Source organism: Microcaecilia unicolor, chromosome 1 (assembly GCF_901765095.1).
Source record: "Microcaecilia unicolor chromosome 1, aMicUni1.1, whole genome shotgun sequence".
NCBI classification, from domain to species: Eukaryota; Metazoa; Chordata; class Amphibia; order Gymnophiona; family Siphonopidae; genus Microcaecilia; species Microcaecilia unicolor.
In genome coordinates this window covers 163,842,047-163,861,594 of record NC_044031.1, presented here as the reverse complement: position 1 = coordinate 163,861,594, position 19,548 = coordinate 163,842,047, and the positions used below count along the sequence as shown (strand labels likewise).

The 19,548-nt window shown below is 46.0% G+C and overlaps 1 protein-coding gene across 7 annotated transcripts in view; it reads right to left on the bottom strand.

Moving 5' to 3' along the window:
• Window positions 1–19,548, bottom strand: part of STK31 (serine/threonine kinase 31) — a 330,310-nt gene that overhangs the window by 97,720 nt on the left and 213,042 nt on the right. For all 7 annotated transcript variants that reach the window (XM_030201926.1, XM_030201936.1, XM_030201906.1 and 4 more), the window contains one exon: window positions 5,449–5,580. In XM_030201926.1, coding sequence (XP_030057786.1) covers window positions 5,449–5,580 — 132 coding nt within the window. The remainder of the gene's footprint in view (window positions 1–5,448; window positions 5,581–19,548) is intronic.

Genomic DNA, 19,548 nt, shown 5'->3' with positions numbered 1-19,548 from the left:
ATTGTTTGATGATTACACATTTTCTGTTCACTGTTCAAGTTGTGACAAACCTGTTTAGTTTGTTGACTCTACTGTCTAGACTGATAAAAAAATCCTGGTGGTTTGTGTGTTGGGACTGTGGATGCTTTCTAGGAACTGTGGGACCACTGGGAGTGTGGCTCCAATAACCCAGAAATCATTGGGGTAATTAGTGAGCGGAAGACTCGCCCAGAGGCAGTTGGGACCTAGGCGGTGGGAGGAGGGTGCTAGTGTAGAGCACGTGCCCAGGTGCAGGCGGGCCTGAGCAGTGCTGGGGCAGATCCTCTAAGGGGCCGCAGAAATAACCCCAGGCAGGTGATAGGCGTTCTGTTACAACATGAAAGAGAGAGCACCACATATATTGGGGACAATGGGCATACAAAACTCTGTGTCATATATTAGGCACATACTGAAAACCTGACTGGTTGTTGGCCCTCGAGGACCAGAGTTTTGAATTTCCCATGACAATGCATTTTTCATTGCCTGGAAGACAGGAATAAATGAACTGTGTATAACTTTTACTGAAATTGTTTTATTAATTCACAGCAACCTGATTTCTTAACACCAACATGTTAGAAGACAGAAAAAAAACACTATTTCCTCAAATTTGTATTTATCCTTCTCCAACACACTTCAAGTTAAATCCTTGGTCCAAACACTAATGAAAGCAGAATGAAGATTTTTCAGCCCCATTGTAAACGCGGTTAAGAGCTGAAAAACTGCTGATGGTGCTTTTATATGTGACCTCTAATGCTCCTACACGAATTCCTAATTTCTCACTAACTGATGAATCAACACCCCTTCCTGAATACTTGCTACAGGATATGGCCAATATACTCAGCCAACTGGGGATAATCTGTCTTGCAAGCTTCTAGAAAACACTTTGTGAACAGGACCTGCTCTAGTTCAGAAAGCAGTAAATGTGGGGGAGTAAGAAATCACATGGTACTGCAACACTTACCTAATGCCCCAGTAATACTCCTGCCTAGTCACTGTTAACATCTTAATCATTTTGAGGGTCCCACCCCGGCGGCCAAAATGGGAAAAAAAATTTGAAAAGGCACAAACCACAGGAGACTCCCATCTTGCCAGAGTAGCGAACACAGAAATTAACCCCACCAGAGACCAAAGTCCTGCCACTGGAAAAGAGAAATCAAAACATGAAAAACTGAGGGCATACCGGTGCCCAACTCATCGCATGCTCAGAGCCTGTCAAATTCCACAGAGGAAGAAAATTAACACAGCTCTAAGGGAACCGAACATACTGTGACCACCAAATAATCAAGGGTAGAAAGTAAAGTAAAATGGCCTTTATCATCATCATCATTTTTTTAAAATCTGTATCGAGCAGCCTTTCAAGGGACAGAAAGAAAACAACAGCTTACCTCAGAAGCAGATGAAACCCAGACAAACTTGCCTCCAACCTAAAGACGAGAGCCCTACAGGGAAATAACGGTGCTTCATGCCACATTCAACCGTCACCCTGCTAGAAAGACCACCAGGGGAGGTAGGGGAGGGAACCAGAGACACTGGATGTCACCCTAGCTGGTAGATAAGGGACCAAGGACCACTGAGTATCACCTGAAACAGCCAAGCGCGGCTACCAGCACACCCCTGGCTCTCCTGTCACCCAGAAGAAGCTGGGACAGGAGCTAACTGCCAGCCATCCAGAAAAGCTGCATGATCCGTGCACCATCCGCTAGGGGAGACAGAAAATACTGAACATTCCAGGTTGCACAATGCCCTTAAGGGGCAAATTACATGGAAGTACTTTCTCTGTCTCCTTCCGCTGGTGGATGGATACAACCCACTAGTCTGGACTGGTCTAGTATAGATGACAAGGAAGCTGCAGCTTTGGAAGGGGCCTCAGCCCAAAATGAGGGGGGGGGGGCAAGATCTCCAAGGCCCCTCCTCTGTGGTTATGCCACGGATTACGGGCCCAATATCCTCCTTTCTTCCGCATCCAAGTTCAACTCTCTCTCCCTTCCTCCCCTCTACCCCCAGGTCTATTATTTCTTCCCTCTCCCAACCCCCTCACCCCCCCCCCCCCACCAGAGTCCAACACCTCTCTTTTCTCCACCCCAGGTCCATTATCTCTCTCCCTCCCTCTCTTCACCCTCTACATCCCTTCCTCCATCCTTCTGTCCCTCAATTAACAATTCTCCCTTTTTCCCGTATTCCCCCCCCCCCCCCCCCCCATGCACAGTCCAGCATCTCTCCCTCTCCTTTTGACCCTGCCATAGTTCTCTCTCGCCCCCCCCCCCTCCCGGCCCCTGCCACGCTCTGAGGTGCTCTCTCAATTTCCCCTCTCCCTTGCTCACTCACTCGATCATCTAAAGTTCTCTCTCAATTCCCCCCATCCCCAGTTCTCTCCTCAATTCCCTCTCTCCTCCTCCCGCCCCCTGGTTCTCTCTCAGTTCCCTCCCTCACTGCCTGCCTGTTCCCATCAACGTTCTCTCTCAATTCCCCTCTCCCACAGATCTCTCTCAATACCCCCCTCTCCCCCGTGGCTCTCTCTCAATACCCTCCCCCCCCACACACACACACACCAGCATTGTCAGTCCAACACCACTCCCCTCCAAACCTGGTTTACCTTTGCAGAACTATTCACCCTGCAGCGCCAGCAGCAGCTGTATAGAAAGGCCGCCCATGGCCTGCACCGGGCCTTTCCCTCTGACCCATCCCATCCCACCCCCTCCCCACCTCCCTCTCCCCTGCCCTCCCTACAGCCACCCATGTCCAGCGACCCTCCCCATGCCCCCCCTCCAGCCACCCATGTCCAGCAACCCTCCCCTCCTCCTCTTCCCCCCTCCTGCCCCCCTCCATCCACCCATGTCTAGCAACCCTCCCCGCGCACCAAACCCCCCTCGCCACCCGCAGCTGCCACTGGTAACGCTGTCCGGCCGCTGCTGCTTCTCCTGTTGAGCAGCAGCGGCCGCTACAAAAAGAAAAAAAAAAGCAATAAATGTTTTTAAACCTGAAACGCGGCACCGTAGATAGCCATCAGGCATTGGCTGTCAGCTCTGCAGCCACTCCTCCTCTCGCCTCTCACGTCGCTGCACTCCTCGCGTGTTTCCCTACTCCTCCCCCTGCCTGGGAATCAGCTGTGAGTAACGTCAGCCTGGCTACGGAGCCTAGCTCAGCAACTCCAGGTGCCACGGACACAGGCAGCTACTTTAGAACGCTGGAGGTGAGAATTATTATATAGGATGTGTTTATGCATCCTTTAAGCCCAGATAGCACAGCCAATAGTTTTCCTGAATCACAGTTAGAAGGGTGCCCAGGGAAACCATCCAGAACTTTTCTTTCACCAGGAATTTGTTCAAGGCCCTCAGGACTAGGATGGGACACATCCCCCCCACCCCAATCTCCTTCTGCATGAGGAAGTACCTGGAATAGAATTCCCCAACCTTCTTCCACCCTTCTTACCCTGGTGGAACAGGCTCGACCACATGGGCCTTCAGAAGGGCTAAGAGTTCCTCTTTAAGTACCTGCTCATGCTGAGAGCTGAGAAAATGAGCTCTCTGTGGGCAATATGGAGGTTTCTGATGCAAATTTAGGGCGGTCGGAGGTTATATGGGCCACCTTTTGTGGAAAAACTTCATCCTCCCCCTGATCAGCAATTCACCCGGGATGGACAATTTCACAGTAGCTATGCTCTGCTGGAGCCAGTCGAAAGCTCTTTCCCTGCTTTTACTGGGGAGCACCAGGGGCCTTAGGTGCACGCTGTTGATGGGAACGAGCGTGCCAGGGCTGAGCCTGAGCAGGCTGGTGTGAGGTGCCAGTGTACCTATGTCTCAGAGTAGTAGGCACCCCTTCTCGACTTGCCAAAAGTCCATACAAGCAGCTTATGAGTTCCTTCATGAACTGCTGAAGCAGGGGGAAAAAAAGTCCCACAGAATCCTTCTGCTCCAAGATACCTAACTGGAGGCAATTCCAGCTTCAACACTGGTGTCCCCTCCATGAAGGCTGCACAGGAAAATACAACCTCAGTGTCTGGTGAGAGCTCCATCCTGTCAGTGTCCTGGGTCTGAATATTGACCCTTCCAGTTTATCCTTCCCTTCAGTCTAAAAGGCTCTTCTCTGCTTTCAATGACAGCAATACAACAGCTCTGAAGCAAGCAAGTCAATAATAGACAATTGCGCTAACCTATGATGACTCCAAAGCACCTGACTGCCTCACCTCCCTCTCCCCACCTACAGCACTTATCACATGGTCATTAACAGCCCTTCATACACTCACAGTAGCTTTAAGGGCCTCCCCTAGCACTCACTATTAATTCTGCATAAGGGAAGAGAGGGACACGGAAAGAGAGAAAGCTTAATTAACTGAGACCCCAAAAAGCCCTTACTCACCACTCCCATCAGGGGCCCATGGGAACATACACTACCACCAATGATGCGGCCCAGCAGGACTGGAAACACAGATCAGAGAACCCTCCAGGCTCAATTAGGATACAGGTTCACAACTTGATCCATAAAAGCCCATCTTAAGGTACTTAAGTTCAACAAGACGGCTAAAGACCTTAGCCCATGCCCTAGCGAGCCAGGCCAAGTTGAAACTATCTGCTGGAGGAAGAGAATATTGATGAGTCCCAGGGCTGGCCACCCCACTCAATACACTGGTGGTGACTTCATAACATTCAAAAGTATTCCCTCAAAGAGAAGTGATCAATGTACACAACAGCATAACTTTGTAGGGGGTCGGGGTGAAGAAAATATCAGAAATTCTCCCCTTATGAAGATTATTGTTCTTCCATTTACATACTTGTTGGGAAGATAAAGGTTAGCTATTTTTAATTACTGAACAAAATGTAAAATTTCTGATGGTATGACCACAGTTTGGATCTCGTGACTGTACTTCTAGTTTTGTTCTATTAGTTAAATGTTTAAGATAGCCCACAGATAAGAAACAACTGCATGTTTTTGTGTACAGTCCAGTCCTCTTGCTTTATCAGGCTTCTGTTCTGTATCATGGTTATGCCAATAAAGAGGAAAAAAATAAAATGAAAGATTTGTGCATCAACACTGCTTTCATAAACTCTCATGTGATTTGTCTACACCAGACCCTAATGCAGTCCTCTTTAGGTGAAACATGGTGTTTTTACTTCATTTAAGTGACTACCACTTGAGTCAACATTTGGTCCTGTTCCTATGCTTCCACTATAGATTTTGACTTTGCAATACAAAAATCAGCATATTCTTTACAATTCAGAGTAAACAGCCAACATACTCCCACTTTAATCAGATGGCAATAGTACAGGTCAGACACTTCTGACCATGCTAACAGGCCAAATAAAAGTCCTGCTATGGTTCAACAATGTAAGCAGTCATTTTCAGGTAAACTGAAATATATTTGAAGAGGTACAAGAACCAAATACAGTATATTTGAAATTTAAAAAACACAGAATTGCTTCAACATCTACATACCTCTTCCATGTTGCTCTTCTCAACCAGCTTCCACCTCAGCTGAGCTTTAAGGCATTTTATAGTCTTCTTAATGGACAGTAAATGGTCAATATTTGGGCTTTTATTGAGACATTCCATAATTTGCTTCTTAAACTAGGGGTTACAAAGTTCTAGTTACTACAATTGTTTGTACATAACAGCATAGAGTATACAAATAGTCCAAGTCCTCTACTCTGTTTATGTTATATTCCATGGTAAGTTTATACTTGGGGACTCCAATTTCATATTAACACCCCCTCCCCTTTTCTCCTCCATCTTATTCTTCCTCACTATCATCAGGCCATCTAAGTTCCTTTCCTAGTCAAGGGCTGGCCAGGAATCCCCTCAAAGTTCATAGGCCTGGCTGCATATGTAGTAAACCTGTGTCAATGTTTACTTTGTTTTTGGAGAGGTTTTGTTTGTTTTTTAAAGAAAGGTGCCTGTCAATTTTCAATCATCTTCAAAAGGTCAGGACCAATTAGGTGTCCTCAAATAATGCAAATGACCAAGGCCACTACTAAAGTTAAAGAGAGGACGTCAAAATAGCTCCATTCTTCCATTTTAAGCACTTCTTTTGCTAAAGATGGCAGAAGGAAATTAGATGGAAGCCATATAATACTGGCACCCCAGAAGATGTAATCTTAAAACAGGTTTAACAGAGTTAAAGCAGAGGAAACTGTGTAAAAGGTTCCATTGTCAGGATTACCTACATTTCTTTTTTTTTTTTTTTCACTTGAATAAATTTTATTGATAACTCAAAATAAGCATATACAATAATGCAAACTTACAAACAATAAAATACTATGCATGAACCATACAACTTATAAACTACCCATACCCCCCCATCACTCCCCTCCCCTTCCCATCCCCTCCAACCCACCCCTGTACCACTCAAATTCCAAAAACTCCGTATAAATTCAAGGAAGTACAACAGTACCAATAATCCAAAAACTGTTTAGCAGGCTACAGATTATGTGGTGACCTCTGTACTCTATGGAAAACAGCTTATTATAAAACAGAGAGGAGGTGGAACCCCTCCTCCCCATCTACCCACTCCACAACAAAGATCAACATGCATTAATAAGTAAACTCCGACCCCTTGGACTTAGAATCTGAAGATAAGGCATCCAGATCTGAAGAAATTGTTTTCTATGTTTAGGCGACATCTTGGAATCTCTAGCCTCCCAAGATGCTAAAAGGTGCACATGATTACGCCAATGCCAGTAAGCGGGCGCTTCCGAAGAGGTCCAATATTGCATTATACACTTTCGAGCTACCAAACTCAGCTTTCTGCATAGCAGAGTTGCAGGAGTACTCAAAGAGGCAAAAGCCCGCGGATGGTCTAGCAAAAACTGTCCCTCCGTGCCCTCAATTTTATTCCCAAGTTTAATCAAAAACCCCCGGACCCACTGCCAAAATGCTCGCACCCCTGGACACTGCCACAACGCATGATAGAAGGAACTATGACCCCCCCCACACTTAGAACAAGCAGCATCAACCGTCTCTAACACATGAGCCAACTGCGCTTTAGACATGTAACCCCGAAGAACTATTCTATACCCGCATTCTCTCAACCATTCATCCGTTACTAATAGGCGAATGTCTTTTAAAGTAGACTCCACATTCCATGAAGTCAATGAGGACCCCAGATCCTGTTCCCACTTATGCTTAAGACCCTCATATGTTCTCCGAGGCCTACACTTAACCAGTGCCCCAAACAGATCAGAGACCGAATGTCTAGCAGTTTTCATCCCTTCAAAAAAACCTCGAACCTGGTCCCCCAATCGACCCCTCAAAGAAGCCTGATGCAAGGACTTCATATAGTGCGTGACCTGCGTATAAGCAAACCTGTTACCCCAGGCTACTCCCACCTTGTCTTGTATAGCCTCAAATGGCAACAACTCCCCATTATTCTGCAACAAATGTTCTAAACGCGCAACTCCCTGCTGTCCCCAGGCACCAAAATTCGGATTGTCCATCCCTGCCTGAAACGCTATATTTCCTACTATCGGCAATAAGTCCGTGATATACGGTTGTCCCCCCAGTTGTCGCACCCACCACTGCCATACCTCACGAAGTGGCTGTAACAAAATGCTGGTTTTAAATCTAGGGGGTACCTTACTTCGAGGCAAATGAAGAAGCGCCATCACATCATATGGAGCAAAAAAGGCCTTTTCTAAATTTGTGGGTGTGTAAAAATGAGTCGATTCAATCCAGTCCCCCAGATGACGCAATAAACACGCCTGATTATATAAGAACAAATCTGGGAAACCTATGCCACCCTGCTTCCAACTCCCAACTAACATTTCCTGACTGAATTTTGGCTTTTTCCCGGCCCAACAAAAACGACTAAAAAGTCGCGTTATCCGTTTCAGATCTTTCTGCAACAATTGGACTGGCAAAGTTTGCAGAACATACAGCCACCGGGGAAACAACGTCATCTTTATTAAATTTATACGCCCCATTAATGACAAAGGGAGATGCATCCAAGCATCTAACTTAACCTTAGTGTCATCAAACAGAACCTTGAAATTTATTTGATAGAGTACAGAGGTATCCATGGCAAGCCAAACCCCCAAATATTTGAAAGATTCATCAGCCCACCGCAGTGGGAACTCAGGTCCCCAATCCCGCTGGTGTACTTCTGGGGAGGCCAAAACTTCAGACTTGTCCAAATTTAACCGAAAGCCAGCAAAGTCCCCATATTCTCGAAACGTCTCCAACAATGCCTCTAACGATTCCCTTAGGTTTGTGAGGTGTACCAAAAGATCATCTGCAAAAGCAGCGACCTTGAACGTTTGAGACCCCACATGTACACCCTTAACCATGGGATTCTCCATAATATCCCTTATAAGGGGATCCAATGTCAAAACAAAAAGAAGTGGTGATAAAGGACACCCCTGCCTAGTGCCCCGCCGGATGGGAAAACTCTCTGATTCAAGCCCGTTCACCAATAATGTTGCACTGGGATTGGCATACAGTACACGGACCGCATCAACAAACCACCCAGAGAATCCATAACATTCTAAAGTATCAAAAAGGAATTCCCAGTGAACCTTATCAAAAGCTTTCTCCGCATCAAAGCTAATCAGCAATGACGCCAAGTGTCCCTGCGAGCTATATTCTAAAGAGGCCAAGATCGCTCGTAAATTTTTGCTCACAGCCCTTCCTCTTACAAACCCCACCTGTCATGTAACAGTCGAGGCAGCAAGCACCCCAACCTATTTGCTAAAATTTTCGCCAATAACTTTGTATCATAGTTCAGTAAAGAGATAGGGCGATACGACGTCGGTTCTAAAGGGTCTCTCCCAGGCTTAAGCAACACTATGATCTGTGCTCTGTTCAAACATGAAGGCATCACCTGATTCCCTATTATATGATTCAAAAACCTAGTCAAGGCAGGCACAATTCCGTCCCCCAACAATTTGTAGAATTCTACTCGAAGTCCATCGGGACCCGGGGCCTTCAACAACGGGCTGCGAGATATGACCAAATTAACCTCATCTTCAGTAATTAACCGATTAAGGCCACCCAACTCCTTTTTTGCGAGTTTCGGCAGTTTAAGATTGTCCAAATATAACTGATTGGGCAGTCCCTCAACATTCGGAGGGGCATACAAAGCCTTGTAAAAAGCTCGGAAGGAATCACAAATAGCCTTATCAGACGTATGGAGACCTCCTCCCTCCCTCCTAAGGGTCAGAATAGTTCTATTCCCTCCCCGCGGCTTAATTAAACGCGCCATCAACTTACCCATTTTATTCCCGTACTTATAAAGCGAATAACGATAGTAGGCCTGAGATTTATGTGCCCTCCTCTGCAATAGCTCATTTAGCGCCGATTGGAGCTCTAACACTCGCTGTTTATGGCTCTCCACATGAGTCTCCCCAAACCGTTTACGCGCTTGACAAAGTAACTTACTCAATCTTAATATCTCTCTCTCTCGTGCCGACCGTACGAAATGCACGTGACTGATAATTTCACCTCTAAGCACCGCTTTCGCCGCCTCCCAGAACAAAACCGGATCATCACGGTGCTCCTGATTACATTCAGTATACGTTTTCCAACTACCTTGTAGACGACCCTGTAATATTGGATCATGACTGAACTGTAAAGGAAATTGCCATCTAGATCCTTGATGAACCGCACCCCCCGGAACCCACTCTACCTCGACCCACGCATGATCCGACACTGCATACGGTCCAATGGTTGCCCCACTCACCCCGCCAAACAGCTGACGAGACACCAAAACATAATCTATTCGCGATTGGGTGGAGTGGGCACGCGAAAGGTGGGTATAATCTCTCTCTCCCGGATGTAAAACCCGCCAAACGTCGATGAGATCCACCAGCTGGCACAGCTGCAAAAGTCCCCTGTTATTATAATAGGGGGACGAAGCCCCCGCAGCTGACCTGTCCAAGGAGGGATCCCAAGCCGCGTTGAAATCGCCCCCCACCACTATGGCAGTGTGCGGCTGTTTCAGCAGAAAAGTTATCAGGGTATGAAAAAACCCTCGATCGTATTTGTTAGGGGCGTACACATTACAGATTAACAGCTTTTGCCTCCCAACCAACGCCTCCAGAATGACATAACGCCCTGCGGCATCAACCAAGAGCGGGGTAATTGATGATGCTATACCTTTTCTGAACAGCACCGCCACTCCACCCTTTTTCCCCTGTGCATGTGCCGCTATACAATTCTCAACCCACCAAGTACTGAGTTTGGCATGCTCAACCTGATTCAGGTGAGTCTCCTAAAGAAGTGCAATATCAGACCTCTGCCTCTGCAGGTGCTGCAAAATCTTGGATCGTTTAATCGGCGAATTTACTCCGCCGACGTTCCATGAAATAATGCGTACTATAACAAAAATGAAGGAATACGATCATTTCCACGAAAAAAATATATATATATAATGGCAGCCGAAGGGAACAGCCCAGCCCCTGCCCCCTCCAGCCTTTTCACCCAACTCACTGTCCTGCCGCTCCAAGCCCACCCCCAGGCTCCCGCCCACACAAGATCAGAAAAGTGGTACCCAGTGCTGCCAGCCCTGAAGCATACCCACCCAAGAGCTAGACTCCCATGTACTGCTATACACCCCCCCGAAGTCTGGAGTTGGCAGTAGTGGAGAAGGGAACAGATAAGAAGGATTTATCCATGGAGCGGAGTGCACGGGAAGGGGTGTAGGGAAGGACGAGTGTGGAGAGATACTGGGGAGCAGCAGAGTGAATACATTTATAGGTTAGTAGAAGAAGTTTGAACAGGATGCGAAAACGGATAGGGAGCCAGTGAAGGGTCTTGAGGAGAGGGGTAGTATGAGTAAAGCAACCCTGGCGGAAGATGAGACGGGCAGCAGAGTTTTGAACCGACTGGAGAGGTGACTAAGTGGGAGGCCAGCAAGAAGCAGATTGCAGTAGTCTAAACGAGAGGTGACAAGGGTGTGGATGAGGGTTTTGGTAGAGTGCTCGGAAAGAAAGGGGCGGATTTTACGGATGTTGTAGAGAAAGAAACGACAGGTCTTGGCGGTCTGCTGGATATGAGCAGAGGAGAGAGAAGAGTCAAAGATGACCCCAAGGTTTCGAGCTGAGGAGACAGGGAGAAAGAGAGCCATCAACAGAAATAGAAAATGGGGGGAGGTGGGTTTGGGGGGGGGGGAAAATGAGAAGCTCGGTTTTGGTCATATTTAATTTCAGGTGGCGTTGAGACATCCAGGCAGCAATGTCAGACAAGCACGCTGAAACTTTGGTTTGGATGCAAGGTGAGATCAGGGGTAGAAAGGTAGATTTGGGAGTCATCAGCATAGAGATGGTAGGAAAAGCCATGGGATGAGATTAATGAACCAAGGGAAGAAGTGTAGATAGAAAAGAGGAGGGGACCAAGAACAGAACCCTGAGGTACGCCGACAGGCAGAGGATCCACCAGAGTGAACACTAAAGGTGCGGAGGGAGAGGTAGGAAGAGAACCAGGAAAGGACAGAGCCCTGGAATCCAAGTGAGGACAGGGTATCGAGAAGTATGCTGTGATCGACAGTGTCAAAAGCAGCGGAAAGATCAAGAAGAATGAGGATGGAATATTGACCTCTGGATTTAGCCAGTAATAGGTCACTGGAGACTTTAGTAAGCGCAGTTTCGGTTGAGTGGAGAGGGCGAAAACCAGATTGTAATGGGTCAAGAATAGCATGTGAGGAGAGAAAATCAAGGCAGCGGCGGTGAACAGCACGCTCAAGTAATTTGGAGAGAAAAGGAAGGAGGGAGATGGGTCGGTAATTAGAGGGACAAGTAGGGTCAAGTGAAGGCTTCTTAATGAGAGGTGTGACCACAGCATGTTTAAAGGCAGCAGGGACAGTCGCAGTGGAAAGTGAGAGGTTGAGAATGTGACAGATAAAAGGAATAAGAGTAGGAGAGATGGCATTAAGAAGGTGGGTGGGAATGGGATCAGAGGAACAGGTGGTACATTTTGAGGAAGAAAGGAGAAGTGTAGTTTCCTCAATAGTAACTTCAGGAAAGGAGGAAAGGGAATGAGGGGAAGGAGAGAGAGGGGAACGGACTAGTGGAGGGAGAGGTGGTGAGGTAGAGAAAGCAAGGTTTATCTTTTCAACCTTGTTGTGAAAGAATTCAGCAAGGGTCTGAGGAGATAATGAAGGGGGAGTTGGGGGAGGGGGCACCTTGAGGAGAGAGTTCAATGTGGTGAAGAGAAGTCGAGGATTAGAGCCAAGAGAGTTGGTCAGTTGGATATAATAATCCTGTTTGGCACGTAAAAGAGCAGATTGGAAGGAGGTCAGCATGAATTTAAAGTGTAAGAAATCAGCAAGGGCCCGAGATTTCCGCCAGAGGCGTTCGGCGGAGCGGGTACAGGAACGTAGGTAGCGGGATATTAGAAGTCAGCCAAGGTTGGGGTTTTGTACGCCTTACAGGGCGGGTCATCAAAGGTGCAAGAGTGTCTAAGGCAGAGGATAGAGTATTGTTGTAAGAAGAAACAGCCTCGTTGACAGACGTGGATGGTGCCACAGTAGAGAGGAGGTTTGAAACATGGGAGGATAGAGATGAAGGGTCAATATCGTGAAGATTCCTAGATAAATTAGATAGGATAGGACGGGACTGGGAGGGAGGAGATTTAAGTGTGAAAGTTATAAGACGGTGATCAGAGGAGGGATGATCAGAGGCAAGGAAACTAGAAGGTGAACAGTTGGAGGAGAAGAGATCAAGACAGTGACCATTTTGATGAGTGGGGGAGGTGGAGCATAGTTGGAGATTAAAGGACGACGTTAAAGTGAGTAACTTGGAAATATAAGAGTTGGAAGGATCATTAGCAGGAATATTAAAGTCACCAAGGATGAGAGAGGGGGAGGAAGGATCATGGAAGAAGGCAAGCCAGGCGTCAAAGTCACTGAGAAAGGATGAAAGGGACTTACCAGGGGGACGATAAATGACCGCTATTCGAAGAGGCAGAGGAGAGAAAAGGCGGATAGAGTGGACTTCAAAGGAGGAAAAACAGTGAGATTGAGGTGGAAGAAGGGGTTGAAATCTGGAGGAGGGAGAGAGAAGTAGTCCAACACCGCCCCCACGGCCAGCAGGGCGAGGAGTATGTGAAAATAGATAACCGCCATGGCACAGGGCTGCGACTGAAGCAGAGTCATCAGGGCAGAGCCAGGTTTCTGTTATGGCGAGCAGATGGAGGTGACGCGAGATAAAGAGGTCCTGGATATAGGGGAGTTTGTTACAGATAGAGCGGGCATTCCATAGGGCGCAAGAGAAGGGCAGAGAAGAGGAGGGGAGTAGAGGAATAGAGATGAGGTTAGAGAGGTCACGGTGAGATCTGTAGAGTTTGGATAATAGTTGGTGAGGAGGGCCAAGAGTGGGATTGATGTCACCAGCTGAGAGTAAGAGAAGGAGTAAAAGAGAGCGGAGGAGAGTAGGAGAGGTGTGGCCACGAAGGCATTGAAGGCGAGAGGTATTTAGGTGGAATGGGGAAGGCAAAATGGAGGGAAGAAAGAGACGGAGATTAAAAGCCAAGAGGGTGGAAGAGGGTAGGAGAGAGGGTGAGGTGATGAAGTCAATGGATGGGAAGTGAGTTCCTGTAGCGGAGAGAGGTAGGGGGTGAGGGAAAAGATTAGGAAGGGACAGAGCTAGGAAGAGAATGTGAATAGGGGCCATAAATGATTAAGGTACTTTAGCAACTGGAAAAAGATTAGATACAAAGAGAAAAATGCCCTGCGCGCCGTTAGGCGCGCGGCACCTAGAGCGGAAGCCCTGAGTGGATCGGGGTGGACCTGGGTGTCACCCCGGAGAAGGCTGTAAGGATATGCAGATGAGCTGCAAGTCCTCCACAGCACCTGAAAGGCAGCCGGTGGTAGAGGTGGGCACCTCTCAGCTGAGGAAAGGCTTACCAGGGGTTAGGCCGAAGCCAGCATTCCTCCCCCTGAGGGTCGCCTCAGAAGCTTAGCCGAAATTGGGTGGCGGAGCAGGTGGGGGGAAGAGGGGTTGATGGTTGGGAGGCGAGGATAGTGGAGGGCAGACTTATACGATCTGTGCCAGAGTCGGTGATGGGAGGCTGGACTGGTGGTTGGAAGGCGGGAAGTACTGCTGGGCAGACTTGTACGGTCTGTGCCCTGAATAAGGCAGGTACAAATCAAGGTAAGGTATACACATATGAGTTTGTCTTGTTGGGAAGACTGTATGGACCGTGCAGGTCTTTTTCTGCCGTCATCTACTATGTTACTATGTAAACTTACCAAACACTACTAGAAACCGGCCTTAGGGGAAAATGTGAAAGAAATACAAGCCCAGCTCTTTAAGAGTGCACAAAAAACTGGAAAAAGGAAAAATTAGGTCTTGCCTACTAATTTTCTTTCCTTTAGTCCCAAAGAATCAGTCAGACGTGGGTTATGCCCATCTACCAGCAGTCTGGACTGATCCTTTGTGGATGAAAAGGAAAGATCACTTGCAAGGTTAGGCACTGCTCAAGCTGCAGCACTGTGATGAGGGATCCAAGTCTACTCTACTGAATCTATTAATCAGTCTACAAAATAAACACACTTTAGTCATGAATAAGATCATATGTGCATTCTAGTACAACATTTTCAAATAAAACTGAAATGTAATTTATATATATTTTTCTGTTTTTAGTGAACTCTGAAAATATCACTTATGTAGAAGGAACATTTTGATATTCAAGAAGAAATTTCTTAGAATACTAAAGATGTCACTTTCCACAGTATTTTACCACAAAGCATCTTACCTTTCACTAGCTATTGCAATGTCAACTTTAATTTCTAAAATGTAGTACAAGATCCTGTAGGAGTATTTCCCTGTGTGTCTCACCTTGCGGGCCTTGGCCTGTATAATCCTATGACAGCAAAATGGAGACTGTAAACTCTGACCCGCACATCTCTGTGTCAGCAAGAAACAGCTTTGCAGCTTGTGGAAAATTACAGCAGAAGCTCAACACCAAGGACATGCTGTGGGCAAACCAGGCCCCCTTATCTCCCTGAGAGGCTGACTTCAGCAAGGCGGGTGAGAAACAGAAAATGCATACCAAAATGTAACAACTTGAAGGTCAAGAACAACAGACTGTTCTTGCCAGGCAGTGAGCCGAGAAAGATCCAGATTGGTCCCAGCTGGTCACCTGTGCATCAGGGACTGAGGAGAGCGGGAACAAGGAGAAGGGAGTTAGTCGGAAACCTTGGAAGAAGGTGGAGGTGGAAAGAGGACCAGTGAGACCTAATAAGGTCCACCAACTGATGAACTGTGTATCTGGAGGAAAGTATCGTGGTTCAGCTGTACCTGCACTGAGTGACCTGTGCCCTCTTTGTCTGCTGCAGAGTTCTATTCCAGCTCTGACTTAGACTCGCTGCCATATCAGCTTGAGTCTGTGAGGTGTCCCGTGCATTCCCAGAAGACGACCCTGAGGTCAGCCTGGTGAGAAACACGGTGATTCATTTCCTACTAGTCGGAGGCTAGTTAGTGGTATTTACATGAGCAAAAGGCTGGTGCCGTCATACTTATGATCAGGAGAAGCTGCTAATAACTGTACTACCTCGTAACATAGTGTGACTTATCAGTGGTGTAATATTATCTGGTAACCAGTAAGAATTAGTGTTTAGTAGTGTGACGTACGAGTGTAATTTTTATCAGGCAGTAATTTTGTATTCAGCCAAAGCTTTGCAGAGTTCTATTTTGTATACCTTAGCTATATTTTCTTACCTGATATACCATAATAAATCTAATATATATATCAGCCTGCGTTCACAGCTGCAGTTCTTTCTAACGGAAGTATTTGGCTAGGTTCCAAGGTTCCCACCCCTAGACCTAGTACAGGATTATTTGCTTGCAGATAGTTCTGCTTGGGGAACCTGGAAGCAGGTAATTTATTATCTGTGATTATCTTACAATCCCATAACCCAGCAAATTTTTATACAACCATGGAAGACTGAAACGAATGTTATACAGTTTTACTAACATGTATGTAACGTTAACTGGTCTCTGAAGAGCACTATTTAGAGGCAATCCCTATAATCGGGCAAAAGTATTAATGAGCAATCTGGATCTTCCATTTGAATAGCTGAATCACACTGTCAAAGCGAGGCTTATGAGAACTGAAGAACACCCTTACTGCAAGGCTGCACTATAATAGAAAATTAATGAAGACAGGTTGTCCACGATCTGTATTTGGGTCTTAGGTTTGTACAGGCACAGGCAGGACGTGGCAAAGGTTGAGAATGAGGTAAAAGCAATTTGCTCTGCAATAATCAATGGAGACACTATTTCTTCTTCTTCATATTATTGTTTTGTGCCCAGTCCTATCTGGACTTGAAATAAATAGGCACCATATGCATACATAAGTACATAAGTATATAAGTAGTGCCATACTGGGAAAGACCAAAGGTCCATCTAGCCCAGCATCCTGTCACCGACAGTGGCCAATCCAGGTCAAGGGCACCTGGCACGCTCCCCAAACGTAAAAACATTCCAGACAAGTTATACCTAAAAATGCGGAATTTTTCCAAGTCCATTTAATAGCGGTCTATGGACTTGTCCTTTAGGAATCTATCTAACCCCTTTTTAAACTCCGTCAAGCTAACCGCCCGTACCACGTTCTCCGGCAACGAATTCCAGAGTCTAATTACACGTTGGGTGAAGAAACATTTTCTCCGATTCGTTTTAAATTTACCACACTGTAGCTTCAACTCATGCCCTCTAGTCCTAGTATTTTTGGATAGCGTGAACAGTCGCTTCACATCCACCCGATCCATTCCACTCATTATTTTATACACTTCTATCATATCTCCCCTCAGCCGTCTCTTCTCCAAGCTGAAAAGCCCTAGCCTTCTCAGCCTCTCTTCATAGGAAAGTCGTCCCATCCCCACTATCATTTTCGTCGCCCTTCGCTGTACCTTTTCCAATTCTACTATATCTTTTTTGAGATACGGAGACCAGTACTGAACACAATACTCCAGGTGCGGTCGCACCATGGAGCGATACAACGGCATTATAACATCCGCACACCTGGACTCCATACCCTTCCTAATAACACCCAACATTCTATTTGCTTTCCTAGCCGCAGCAGCACACTGAGCAGAAGGTTTCAGCGTATCATCGACGACGACACCCAGATCCCTTTCTTGATCCGTAACTCCTAACGCGGAACCTTGCAAGACGTAGCTATAATTCGGGTTCCTCTTACCCACATGCATCACTTTGCACTTGTCAACATTGAACTTCATCTGCCACTTGCACGCCCATTCTCCCAGTCTCGCAAGGTCCTCCTGTAATCGTTCACATTCCTCCTGCGACTTGACGACCCTGAATAATTTTGTGTCATCGGCGAATTTAATTACCTCACTAGTTATTCCCATCTCTAGGTCATTTATAAATACATTAAAAAGCAACGGACCCAGCACAGACCCCTGCGGGACCCCACTAACTACCCTCCTCCACTGAGAATACTGGCCACGCAATCCTACTCTCTGCTTCCTATCTTTCAACCAGTTCTTAATCCATAATAATATCCTATCTCCGATTCCATGACTCTGCAATTTCTTCAGGAGTCTTTCGTGCGGCACTTTGTCAAACGCCTTCTGAAAATCCAGATATACAATATCAACCGGCTCCCCATTGTCCACATGTTTGCTTACCCCCTCAAAAAAATGCATTAGATTGGTGAGGCAAGACTTCCCTTCACTAAATCCGTGCTGACTTTGTCTCATCAGTCCATGTTTTTGTATATGCTCTGCAATTTTATTCTTAATAATAGCCTCCACCATCTTGCCCGGCACCGACGTCAGACTCACCGGTCTATAATTTCCCGGATCTCCTCTGGAACCCTTCTTAAAAATCGGAGTAACATTGGCTACCCTCCAGTCTTCCGGTACTACACTCGATTTTAGGGACAGATTGCATATTTCTAACAGTAGCTCCGCAAGTTCATTTTTTAGTTCTATTAATACTCTGGGATGAATACCATCAGGTCCCGGTGATTTACTACTCTTCAGCTTGCTGAACTGACCCATTACATCCTCCAAGGTTACAGAGAATTTGTTTAGTTTCTCCGACTCCCCCGCTTCAAATATTCTTTCCGGCACCGGTGTCCCCCCCAAATCCTCCTCGGTGAAGACCGAAGCAAAGAATTCATTTAATTTCTCCGCTACGGCTTTGTCCTCCTTGATCGCCCCTTTAACACCATTTTCGTCCAGCGGCCCAACCGACTCTTTGGCCGGTTTCCTGCTTTTAATGTATCTAAAAAAATTTTTACTATGTATTTTTGCTTCCAACGCTAATTTCTTCTCAAAGTCCTTTTTTGCCCTCCTTATCTCCGCTTTGCATTTGGCTTGGCATTCCTTATGATCTATCCTGTTACTTTCAGTTGGTTCTCTTCTCCACTTTCTGAAGGATTGTTTTTTGGCTCTAATGATTTCCTTTATCTTACTGTTTAGCCACGCCGGCTGACGTTTAGTCTTTTTTCCCTTTTTTCTAATACGTGGAATATATTTGTCCTGAACCTCCAGGATGGTGTTTTTAAACAGCATCCACGCCTGATGCAAGTTTTTTTACTCTGCGAGCTGCTCCTTTCAGTCTTTTTTTCACCATTTTTCTCATTTTGTCGTAATCACCTTTTCTATAGTTAAACGCTAGCGTACTTGATTTCCTAGTTTCACTTCCTTCAATGCCAATATCAAAACCGATCATATTATGATCACTGTTATCAAGCGGCCCTCGTATCGTTACCCCCTGCACTAGATCATGAGCACCACTAAGGACTAAGTCTAGTATTTTTCCTTCTCTTGTCGGCTCCTGAACTAGCTGTTCCATGAAGCTGTCCTTGATTTCATCAAGAAATCTTAAAGGAAAACATGTCACCCTCACACTGTAGCAGAGGGCCATGGAGGGTGTTTTCTGCCCTTTCAGAAAGAAAAATTACATACATATTGCAAAATTTCACCTCTTTCTTATTGTAATAGGAACTTGTGTGAGTGACATTCTTTTAACTTTACTGATGTGTCTCCATGGGTGATAAACAGTCATACACAAACTTTAAAAATGTGCTATTTATACTATAAATATTTTCCTTGAAATTTCTGCTTACATGTTTTAAGTATAACATACTTTGCAACTTAAGGAGATCAGACTATGAGAACAAATCCTTAAATAAGTCACTCTGAAGTTTACAAGTTGTTTTCACTCGAGGAAGTTACATGGAAATACTTTTAAAACAAATAGGAGGAAATATTTTTTTCACTCAACGAATAGTTACGCACTGGAACTCTTTGCGGGAGGAGGTGGTAACAGCTGTTTGCGTATCTGGGTTTAAAAAGAGGTTTGGACAAATTCCTGGAGGAAAATTCCATAGTCTGCTACTGAGACAGACATGGAAAGCAACTGCTTGCCCTGGGATTTGTAGTATGGAGTGTTGCCACAATTTGGATTTCTGCCAGGTACTTGTGACATGGCTTGGCCACCGTTTGGAAAACAGGATACTGGGCTAGATGGACCATTGGTCTGACCCAGTATGGCTACTTTCATGTTATGTTATCTTATTCAAGTCACAAGAGCTATGGTATCTTTAAAAAAAAACAAATAAATAAAAAAGTCA